This window comes from Rutilus rutilus (genome assembly GCF_951802725.1).
Source record: "Rutilus rutilus genome assembly, chromosome: 7".
NCBI classification, from domain to species: domain Eukaryota; kingdom Metazoa; phylum Chordata; class Actinopteri; order Cypriniformes; family Leuciscidae; genus Rutilus; species Rutilus rutilus.
This window is the reverse complement of record NC_140221.1, coordinates 48,171,588-48,184,087: the sequence shown is the minus strand read 5'-3', so window position 1 is coordinate 48,184,087 and position 12,500 is coordinate 48,171,588. Positions and strand designations below refer to the sequence as shown.

Genomic DNA, 12,500 nt, shown 5'->3' with positions numbered 1-12,500 from the left:
TCTCCAGAAAACAAGATATAATATCTTATGTCATTTTACTCATCTAGTGAATGCATCTTGATTTAAGAATTTGTAGATATTTGGACTGGAAACAAGACAAAAATGAGTAAAAAAAGCATGTTTTGCAGTGTAATTGAATCCCCTGCTCTCTGACTCCTCCACGCAGACCATCGATGCCATGGACCCCTGGGAGAACCTGACGGAGCTGGGCTTTCACCTGGCCGACCTGCCCGTGGAGCCTCACCTGGGGAAGATGGTTCTGTGTGCGGTGGTTCTGAAGTGTCTGGACCCGATCCTCACCATCGCCTGTACGCTGGCCCACCGAGACCCGTTCGTTCTGCCGGCTCAGGCCGCTCAGAAGCGCGGAGCCATGCTGTGCCGGAAACGCTTCACCGCAAACACCTTCAGCGACCACATGGCCCTGCTCCGGGCCTTTCAGGTCAGAAATATTACTGTAATAACCACAGGTCAAAAATGTTACTGTAATAACCACAGGTTAGAAAAATTACTGTAATAACCACAGGTCCGAAATGTTACCGTAGTAACCACAGGTCAGAAATGTTACCGTAATATCCACAGGTCAGAAATATTACCGTAATAACCACAGGTCAGAAATATTACCGTAATAACCACAGAATACTGTAATAACCACAGGTCAGAAATAGTACCGTAATAACCACAGGTCAGAAATATTACTGTAATAACCACAGATTACTGGAATAACCACAGGTCAGAAATATTACTGTAATAACCACAGGTCAGAAATATTACCGTAATAACCACAGGTCAGAAATATTACTGTAATAACCACAGATTACTGTAATAACCACAGGTCAGAAATATTACCGTAATAACCACAGGTCAGAAATATTACCGTAATAACCACAGGTCAGAAATATTACTGTAATAACCACAGATTACTGTAATAACCACAAGTCAGAAATATTACTGTAATAACCACAGGTCAGAAATATTACTGTAATAACCACAGATTACTGTAATAACCACAGGTCAGAAATATTACCGTAATAACCACAGGTCAGAAATATTACCGTAATAACCACAGGTCAGAAATATTACTGTAATAACCACAGATTACTGTAATAACCACAAGTCAGAAATATTACTGTAATAACCACAGGTCAGAAATATTACCGTAATAACCACAGGTCAGAAATATTACTGTAATAACCACAGATTACTGTAATAACCACAGGTCAGAAATATTACTGTAATAACCACAGATTACTGTAATAACCACAGGTCAGAAATATTACCGTAATAACCACAGGTCAGAAATATTACCGTAATAACCACAGGTCAGAAATATTACTGTAATAACCACAGATTACTGTAATAACCACAAGTCAGAAATATTACTGTAATAACCACAGGTCAGAAATATTACTGTAATAACCACAGGTCAGAAATATTACAGTAATAACCACAGGTCAGAAATATTACTGTAATAACCACAGGTCAGAAATATTACTGTAATAACCACAGGTCAGAAATATTACAGTAATAACCACAGGTCAGAAATATTACTGTAATAACCACAGGTCAGAAATATTACTGTAATATATATATATTTTTAAATCTCTATATAGTTGTTATTTTAGTATCATTCATGTACTGTTATAGTTTTTATTCATGATGTTTTATTCAGTTGTTGTTGTTGTCTTCAGGCGTGGCAGAAAGCTCGCAGTGACGGCTGGGAAAGAGCGTTCTGTGAGAAGAACTTCCTCTCTCAGGCCACGATGGAGATCATCGTCGGGATGCGGACTCAGCTTCTGGGACAGCTCCGAGCCACAGGTCAAAGTTCACGACCGCATCTTTTACAGTAACAGTTCAGACAGTCTGTCAGTAAGAGCTCCGAGCCACAGGTCAAAGTTCACGACCGCATCTTTTACAGCGAGTCTCCAGTAGGCTTGCTACAATAGTCGGTGTTGACACCGTCTTACATCACTTGCCCACTGCGGCACCACCCCCCCACCGTTGATTTTTTATTATTATTATAAAATCATTTAGTTCAGTTAGAGATCAGTCACTACAGTTAAAAACTGAACATAAAACGTGAGCTGAACAAGAGTTGCAGCACAGATCAGATTTCATTAATCACGAGAGTGAGGAGCTGACTGACAAGATGGAGGAATATATGGTGTCAAAGTGAAATGTAAAAGCGCCTATTTAAGCAAATTTGTCATTGTACTGTTTAGTTGTTGTGTTTTTCATTAAGAATAATAGGCTAATGAGCTCACGATTCAAGCAATCCTTCCCCGAATTGGCGCTAATTTGAAAGCGAAACTAAAATGCGCACGGGCATTCATACCGGTGTGTGTCCACGGGAGCAGAGCGAGCTTTTTTCCATAGGAATCAACTGAAGACGCTCGTTCTGCTGAACACCATTATGAATGCCCGTGGGGACGCGCACATTTAACTTTCTCCTTCAAATTAGCGAACAAGACAAAAGTACTGAGTAAGAAAAGCATTTCAGACAGTCTGTCATCAGTAAGAGTTCTGAGCCGTGAACCGAAACACTGGTTTGTCTCTGCAGGTTTCGTGCGAGCGAGGGGTGGCGGGGACATCCGGGATGTGAACCAGAACTCGGAGAACTGGGCCGTGGTCAAGGCCGCGCTGGTTTCTGGGATGTATCCCAACCTGATCCATGTGGAGCGGGACAGCATGAGCCTCACGGGCTCCAGAGAGAAGAGGGTTCGCTTTCACCCCACATCTGTCCTGAGCCAGCCGCAGTACAAGAGGGTCCGTGTGGAGAATCTGAGCAAACCCTTACATATATATACACACTGCCGTTCAAAAGTTTGGGAAATAATAAAAAATATACTGTTATAGTATTTATTAATATTTTTAATTAGTTTTTATATTTATATTTTCTTTATATTTTATATATTTTTTAATCTCTATATAGTTATATATATATGCATATATAGTTTTTGTTAATAATTTGAGTTAGTAATTAACTTTTAGCAATTTAGTTTTTTAATCTCTATATAGTTTATTATTTTAGTATCATTCATATACTGTTTTTATTCATATTTTAAATTAGTTTTAATTTTTATTTAAACATTTTTTTTTTTAGCTCTATATAGTTTTTATTTTAGTATCATTCATATATTATTATAGTTTTTGTTAATAATTTGAATTAGTTTATTTTTATATTTATCGCTTTTCATTTGAACTTTTAGTAATTTTGTTGTTTTTGTCATTTTTATTATTATTTTTATTTTTTTATCTCTATTTAGTTTATTATTTTAGTATCATTCAAGTTACAGGTGAAAGTTCATAACAAGTTCGGTAAGATTTTTTATGTTTTTAAAATATTAGTAATATTGTGAAATATTATTCCGATGTACATCATCTGTTTTCTATGTGAATATATACTAAAGTGTAATTTATTCCTGTGAATTTTCAGCATCATTACTCCAGTCTTCAGTGTCACATGATCCTTCAGAAATCACTCTAATATGATTCACACTGATATCACTGATTTCAACACTGATAATAATGATAAATATTTCTTGAGCATCAAATCATCATATTAGAGTGATTTCTGAAGGATCATGTGACACTGAAGACTGGAGTAATGATGCTGAAAATTCAGCTTTGATCACAGGAATAAATTACATTTTAAATTAGAAAACTGTTATTTTAAATTGTCATAATATTTCACAATATTACTGTTTTTTTCTCTATTAATAATCTAATAAACGCAGCCTTGGTGAGCGGAAGAGACTTCTTTAAAAAAAAAAAAAAAAAATCTTACCGATCCCAAACTTTTGAACGGCAGTGTAGTTCTATATAATAACATAATAGTTATTTTCCTCCACACATTTGTACCCAGATCCCTCCAGCCAATGGCCAGGCAGCAGCCGTGGAGTCCCTGCCCTGTGATTGGCTGATTTACGACGAGATGACGCGCGCGCACAGGATCGCTAGCGTGAGATGCTGCTCTGTTGTTACGCCCCTGACCGTCGCTATATTCGGAGGATGTGCTAAACTCCCGAGCTCCGCCTTACAGGAGCACAGAGGAGGTGACCAGGACTGAGACAAAACAAGCCATACGTTTTCTCTATAAGTGTACTTAAAGGTGCAGTGTGTGATTTTTAGTCTGTTTTAGCGGCATCTAGTGGTGAGGTTACGAGTTGCACCCAACAGAAGTTACGGTGGCCGACAGGAAGTGATGTCGTCGTCTGAGACCGCAGAGAGTAGCCAGTTAAACAATGAGGTTTCTTTACAGAGATAAATTAAGAAATTATATTAATTTGTTCAGTAAAATGATGTTATTGCAAATATTATTGTCACCTGTTCATCATTGTGTCAGTGTTTTATTCGCTGACTTTAGCTGAAGCTTCTCTGCACGAAGAACAACATAGTGACGAAACGTGCTTGTCCGCTCAGGGCCACCGTAGAAACATGTGGATGTAAGCGGACCCGCAGTGTGTGTAGAGAGAGATGCCTCATTCTAAGCTAATAAACACACAACGCTTCATTATGTAAGATCTTTATACTCCACTGAAAACAGTGTTATGTTTATGATATTGCATTTCTGTCAACAGATCCTGCTAAATATCACACACTGCACCTTTAATTCCTTTTATAACTTTTGATTTTCCTTGCTTTTATTTTGTGATTATTTCAATTTCTTTCTGTGTAAAGCACTTTGAATTGCCATAGTGTCTGAAATGTGCTGTAGAAATAAACTTGCCTTGCCTTATATATCAGCCACCATAGCGGTATCGGCCAACATCGGTTCATTTTTAGTGTTATCGGTCTGATAAGAAAATTTGTCCGATATATTAAAGCTGATAAATAATGTATTATTTCCTTCAGCTGAGACTCTTCAGATGCGCACTGTTCAACATGATGGTTATGAATAACTTGAAATATGATTGAAATCACTTCATAAAAGGAAAACACAGTTCAGTGCAACATGTGCAGCGCAAGTCTGTCATATCGGCTACAGAACATGATCATGAGAACATTATAACTGTGTGTTTGAGACGTGGATTTTAATGGTGAGACTTTTGTTTTTGTAATCAGGCTCTTAAAAATTATATGAAAATTTGGATTAAGATTTATCGGCCGATATATCGGTTATCGGCTTTCAAATATAAAGAATTATCGGTTATCGATATCGGCCACAATTTTCATATCGGTGCATCCCTAATACTAAGTAGTGATGGACCGTTATAAAAATTTTGGCCGATACCGATAACCGATAATTCTTTATATTTGAAAGCCGATAACCGATATATCGGCCGATAAATCTTAATCCAAATTTTCATATAATTTGAGAGCCTGATAATAATCCATCATTTATCAGCTATAATGTATCAGACAAATTTTCTTATCAGACCGATAACATTAAAAATGAACCGATATGAGGGCCGATACATCATGCATAACTATCTTGTAAGTTGTAAGTATCTGAGATGCTGCTTGTATCTGCAGCTGAACGCTGATGTTACTGCGTGTGTGTTTCAGCCGCTGACAGTGTGAACGACAGCAGTGACAGTGAGGTGGAGGATCGAGCCACTGCTCGTCTGGCTCACATCAGCATCGACGAGTGGCTCAACTTCAAACTGGACCAAGAGGTCAAACTAACATCTTTCTGATAGGCTGCATTCAACGGAAAATTCAGTTTTCAATTATTCAATTTCAAAATCCTTTTTGGAACGATTATTTTACTTTAAAAATAATATTAATAAAATTAATAACAATATACAATAAAATAAAGCAATTAAAATCTATATTTGACATAATTATACGATATCTGTGTCCATTTGCAGTTATTAAATTTCAAAATCCTTTTTTAGGATTATTTTATTATATATTTTTTTAAATATTATAAATATAAAATAAAATGTATTAATAACAGTAATATACAATAAAATTACAATAAAGCTCTTTGAACTTGAATTTGAATAAATAAATAAATACATATATTACAAAGTAATAAAAATTGAAGTATTGTAAACATAAAATAATATAAATAGAATAAAAAAGTTTAATTAGATTAATAACAACAATATACAGTAAAATAAACCAAATAAAATCTATATTTTACAGAATTATACTATCTCTGTCAGGTTTCAGTTTTCCTGAAAGGATTTCAACATTATTTTTGGAATGATTATTTTATTATTTAAAAAATATATATACAGTACCAGTCAAAAGTTTGGAAACATTACTATTTTTAATGCTTTTGAAAGAAGTCTCTTGTGCTCATCAAGCCTGCAGTTAAAAAAAAAAAAAAAAAAAAAAAAAAAACATTAATATTATGAAATATTATTACAATTTAAAATAATGGTTCTCTTTTTTAATATACTTAAAAATGTAATTTATTTTTGTGATGCAAAGCTGAATTTTCATCAGCAAGTACTCCAGTCTTTGGTGTCTTATGATCCTTCAGAAATAATTCTAATAGATCAGGGCTCAGACAGTAACTGTGTGTGTGTCTGTGTGTGTGTGCAGATGGCGGAGCTGGTGTTCGGGCTCAGACAGCGCTGGCAGAGTCTGTTCCTGCGCCGCATCCGCTCTCCGTCTAAAGCCTGTTCTCAGCTGGATGAGGCCACGATCCGCACGCTGGTGTCGGTGCTGTCGGCAGAGGAGCAGGTCTCAGGTGTGCTACATCTTTCCTTCTTACACACCTGACTTACAGGTGCAGTGTGTGATATTTAGTAGGATCTGTTGACAGAAATGCAATATCATAAACATAACTGTGTTTTCAGTGGTGTATAAAGATCTTACATAATGAAGCGTTGTGTGTTTATTAGCTTAGAATGAGGCATTTCTCTCTACACACACCGCGGGTCCGCTTACATCCACATGTTTCTACGGTGGCCCTGAACGGACAAACGCGTTTCGTCACTATGTTGTTCTTCGTGCAGAGAAGCTTCAGCTAAAGTCAGTGAATAAAACACTGACACAATGATGAACAGGTGACAATAATATTCGCAATAACATCATTTTACTGAACAAATTAATATAATTTCTTAATTTATCTCTGTAAAGAAACCTCATTGTTTAACTGGCTACTCTCTGCGGTCTCAGACGACGACATCACTTCCTGTCGGCCACCGTAACTTCTGTTGGGTGCAATTCACAACCTCACCACTAGATTATAAAAAATAACCCCCAAAAATATTATATTTTATTTATTTCTGGTACATTGTTCAGTATTATATTGAGAGCACTTCTTGTTAAACTGTTTACTTTAGTGAGGAAGACAATACTTCAGGTAGGCTGTACAGTACGTCTACCAGTTGTGTGACAGTTTTATCACTTTAATTTGCACTACAAAGAGTGTATGTATATTTATTATTATTATTTATTCATTTTTGGTACATTTCTTGAGAAGCATCATTTATTTTTAGACTTATCTGTTGGCCAGTTTCTGCAATACATATTAAAAGTTCTAAACCATCTACTGTGTTTTATTGTTCCACTATAGTAATGATAATATTTACAATAATATATTGAGTTTAATAGATGTCTCTCACATTGTCCCACAGCAAAATAGTGTAGATTAGTGTACAATGTTTTATAATAATAATTTATTCTATTTAGTGTCCATTTCATTCATTTAACATATTTAATATTGGGGGCATCCAAGTTATTTTACATATTTTAACTTTTTTTATTATTTTTTTTTTAAGTAACTCAATAGTTACTTTCACTGGTAATTAGTTACTTTTATAAAGATGTAATTCAGTTACTAACTCAGTTACTATTTGTGAGAAGAAACTAGTAACTATTACTAATTACTTTTTTAAAGTATTTACTATTACTTTCTTTCCAAACACGAGAAGCATTTATGAACCTCTTGTCCAACAGAAGACAACATTTAATAACATGCTTTTACTCCAGACTCACTATTACTCGATCTGTCGTGAGATTATTCTAGACCTAAAGGGTTAGTTCAGCCAGAAATGAAAGTTCTGTCAGTAATTTCTCTCCCTCATGTTGTTCAACCCCGTCAGACTCTCGTTCATCTTCAGAACACAAATGAAGATATTGTTGATTAAATCTGAGAGCTGTCTCACTCCTCATAGGCTTCTCTGTTAGTGAAACTTGCCGGTCCAGAAAGTTAGTAAAGACAATGTTTAAAATAGTCCAGTGACTACAGCGGCTCAACCTTAAGGTTATCAAGCGACGAGAATACTTTCTGTGCGCAAAAACAACCTCAAATAACGACGTTATTCAACTCTTCATGTTCTTCTGTGTGTCTCTGAGTGGGTTCACGTAGTGTAACAGCGCAGCGCTTCTGGGTCGTACGTCAGAACGGAGGCTCACTATTGGCCGACGCTGGTCATGTGTGATGCGTGTGATTCTGGCCAATAGCGAGCCTCCGTTCTGACGTACGACCCAGAAGCGCTGCGCTGTTACACTACGTCAACTCACTCACTCACTTTTTTGGCATAAAAGAAAAATCTATAATTTTGACCCATACAGTGTAATGTTGGCTATTCCCACAGATATACCCGTGCGACTCGTGACTGGTTTAGTGGTCCAGGGTCACATATCTATAGTAATAAACATGCCGTTTGTTTAAAAACAACATTTTTTGTCATCCTTGCTGCAAGCTTACAAGAGCAATAATATCATTAAATGTGAAGCGGGGGCCTTAAATATTTTCTTGGGGTAACAGGGGGTCTCAGACAAGAAACGTTTGGGATCCACTGGTTTAAAGCACATTTGACTATCTTGTGTCCCTCACACAGGCCTCCAGCAGCCCACCGGCATCGGCCAGAGACCCCGACCCATGAACTCTGACGAGGCCCCGCAAACGACCTGCAGGAGCCCAGAGGAGCCGCCCAGCCCCGACAGGTGTGTGTGTGTGTGTGTGTGTGTGTGTGTGTGTGTGTGTGTGTGTGTCGACTAACCGTTAAAGGTGGCATATCATGAAAATCAGACTCTTTCAGTGTTTAAAGCCTTGGAACGCGCAGCTTTGTTTGATGCGTTGACGTAATTTCCACTGAAACAGGAAGCTAAGGCGGGACATATTGAATGGCTCCTCCCCCTTTTCCAACAGCCAATAGCGTTTAGTGTCCCTCACAGACTGACAGCACCATGGAAGCGACTCCGAGCGCTGATGATACGCTGGACTCAATAGTAGAGGATTCATTCATTTCGTTCTTGACCGTACAGTTGGAGAACGGGATTAACCTCGAATGTTTGAGCAACCGAACACACACTCCAACCCATAATGCTCAGTGTGTGTCAACGGTCACGTTGGCCAGGTGGTGTTTATAGCATAGGGGGCGGAGCTTTAGAGTCTAGAGAGCATGCTATTGGACAGAAGATGTGATGAGAAGCTGAAGTCACGGTGATGTCATAAAAATCCGTGATTCGTTTTAGCGGAAGTGAGAGAGTGAGTTTTGAATGCTTATATCTCCTAAATGTGAATTATGTCATTGTTTTGTAACACACCAGCTTATTCATAAGCTTTAAGATAACATATTCATACTAAAAGCTAAAAAACTTGCATTTTGATGTCAGGGGGCCTTAAAGTTCTCTGCAAACATGACAAACAATAAGCCGGTCAGATTTCGCTCGCCTTCTGACGTATGAAGAGGATCTTATTATAATATTACCGGCCCTTAATAAGACCCTTGTATTGTGACCCTAAGATCACCCAGCCCGGACAGGTGTGTGTGTGTGTGTGTGTGTGTGTGTGTGTGTGTGTGTGTGTGTGTGTGTGTGTGTGTGGGCCCTATCATACACACTGTGCTATGCAGCGCCAGGCTGGTGTGATGCTGATGTGTGATGCTGATGTGTGTGTGTGTGTGTGTGTGTGTTTCCCGCAGACCTCGGCTGGTGTCTCAGATGAAGAATCACAGATCGCTTCACTCGAAGCCGCTGGTAGAGGATCGCGTCCCGTTCAACAGCGCTGACGACCCTTCATCTCCCGCTTCTGGGAAAGTACGTGACGTTACGAGGTTCACGACTCATTTTAGATGCACTTCCAATATTTAAGACAAAACCAGGGCCTTTTTTCATGTAGTAGTCATTGTTAGGCTATTCCAAACATCCAAAATACACTTTTAAAGTCCCCCTGTGGTGAAAATCCAGCGTTTAATGTTGTTTATGTGTCTATGTGGTGTTTTTAATCTGCTTTAATACAAAGCATGTGTAAGTTCATAAGTCGACACCATTGCTGAGTATTTCCTCAGCGTCTCAAAAACACGCTTTGAAATCTCTGGTGTTTCTGACGTCACAAACTACCTTGTAACCAATCAGATCAACGTGTGATCGTCAACCAGTGGATCTCTGAGCTGAGTGAGTGAGTGGAGGCGGGGCTCATTTGCATATTCATAGAACCGCGCATACTAAATGAGGCAAGGGTGTCGAGTTACATTCAAGATATTTTAAGGCATGAGGATTTTTTTTCAAGGAAAAAACGTTTAAATAAGACATTTTGGTGAGTTTTAAGGGATAAAATGATTGACTACAGGGGGACTTGAAGTGTTTATTTTATTGCACTTTATTTGCTCTGTAAAGTCATAAATCTCCACTTCAGCAGCTTCACACACACCAAACCTTACAGTTTTATTCATATCTATATACTGAAGGTTTGTTCATATATCATTCGCCTGATATATACAACATTTTACTCCTTAAAACATGATGAAAATGTATTTATTTTTGATGAAAAGAGAAATCCAGAATCTCCTCTGGAAAAACATTCAATATGTCAACAGAATCAGGCAAGAATGTTAACCCTGGCTTCATCCAGTGTTCAGATTTCTCTTCTGGAAATGTATGCAAATGAGTGCATATTTAATTAGGTAGTACCTAATTTGCATATTTAAACATTACATCTCCGAAAACATTCTTAATATAGCCAATTAACTGGGTAAGTATTAGGGATGGACCGATATGAATATAACCGATAACCAATAACCGATAATTCTTTATATTTGAAAGTCGATAACCGATATACAGTGGGTACGGAAAGTATTCAGACCCCCTTACATTTTTCACTCTTTGTTATATTGCAGCCATTTGCTAAAATCATTTAAGTTCATTTTTTCCCCTCATTATTGTACACACAGCACCCCACATTGACAGAAAAACAGAATTGTTGACATTTTTGCACATTTATTAAAAAAGAAAAACTGAAATATCACATGGTCCTAAGTATTCAGACCCTTTGCTCAGTATTTAGTAGAAGCACCCTTTTGATCTAATACAGCCATGAGTCTTTTTGGGAAAGATGCAACAAGTTTTTCACACCTGGATTTGGGTATCCTCTGCCATTCCTCCTTGCAGATCCTCTCCAGTTCTGTCAGGTTGGATGGTAAACGTTGGTGGACAGCCATTTTCAGGTCTCTCCAGAGATGCTCAATTGGGTTTAAGTCAGGGCTCTGGCTGGGCCATTCAAGAACAGTCACGGAGTTGTTGTGAAGCCACTCCTTCGTTATTTTAGCTGTGTGCTTAGGGTCATTGTCTTGTTGGAAGGTGAACCTTCGGCCCAGTCTGAGGTCCAGAGCACTCTGGAGAAGGTCTTCGTCCAGGATATCCCTGTACTTGGCCGCATTCATCTTCCCCTCGATTGCAACCAGTCGTCCTGTCCCTGCAGCTGAAAAACACCCCCACAGCATGATGCTGCCACCACCATGCTTCACTGTTGAGACTGTATTGGACAGGTGATGAGCAGTGCCTGGTTTTCTCTACGCATACCGCTTAGAATTAAGGCCAAAAAGTTCTATCTTGGTCTCATCAGACCAGAGAATCTTATTTATCACCATCTTGGAGTCCTTCAGGTGTGCTTTCATGTGTCTTGCACTGAGGAGAGGCTTCCGTCGGGCCACTCTGCCATAAAGCCCTGACTGGTGGATGGCTGCAGTGATGGTTGACTTACTACAACTTTCTCCCATCTCCCGACTGCATCTCTGGAGCTCAGCCACAGTGATCTTTGGGTTCTTCTTTACCTCTCTCACCAAGGCTCTTCTCCCCCGATAGCTCAGTTTGGCCGGACGGCCAGCTCTAGGAAGGGTTCTGGTCGTCCCAAACGTCTTCCATTTAAGGATTATGGAGGCCACTGTGCTCTTAGGAACCTTAAGTGCAGCAGACATTTTTTTGTAACCTTGGCCAGATCTGTGCCTTGCCACAATTCTGTCTCTGAGCTCTTCAGGCAGTTCCTTTGACCTCATGATTCTCATTTGCTCTGACATGCACTGTGAGCTGTAAGGTCTTATATAGACAGGTGTGTGGCTTTCCTAATCAAGTCCAATCAGTATAATCAAACACAGCTGGACTCAAATGAAGGTGTAGAACCATCTCAAGGATGATCAGAAGAAATGGACAGCACCTGAGTTAAATATATGAGTGTCACAGCAAAGGGTCTGAATACTTAGGACCATGTGATATTTCAGTTTTTCTTTTTTAATAAATGTGCAAAAATGTCAACAATTCTGTGTTTTTCTGTCAATATGGGGTGCTGTGTGTACAATAATGAGGAAAAAAATGAACTT

At 38.4% G+C, this 12,500-nt stretch overlaps 1 protein-coding gene across 2 annotated transcripts in view; it reads left to right on the top strand.

Moving 5' to 3' along the window:
• ythdc2 (YTH domain containing 2) overlaps nucleotides 1–12,500 on the top strand; it is a 40,389-nt gene that overhangs the window by 21,923 nt on the left and 5,966 nt on the right. For both annotated transcript variants that reach the window (XM_084415370.1, XM_084415369.1), the window contains exons 21-28: nucleotides 167–439; nucleotides 1,689–1,815; nucleotides 2,558–2,763; nucleotides 3,863–4,052; nucleotides 5,506–5,615; nucleotides 6,496–6,643; nucleotides 8,745–8,850; nucleotides 9,831–9,945. In XM_084415370.1, coding sequence (XP_084271496.1) covers nucleotides 167–439; nucleotides 1,689–1,815; nucleotides 2,558–2,763; nucleotides 3,863–4,052; nucleotides 5,506–5,615; nucleotides 6,496–6,643; nucleotides 8,745–8,850; nucleotides 9,831–9,945 — 1,275 coding nt within the window. The remainder of the gene's footprint in view (nucleotides 1–166; nucleotides 440–1,688; nucleotides 1,816–2,557; nucleotides 2,764–3,862; nucleotides 4,053–5,505; nucleotides 5,616–6,495; nucleotides 6,644–8,744; nucleotides 8,851–9,830; nucleotides 9,946–12,500) is intronic.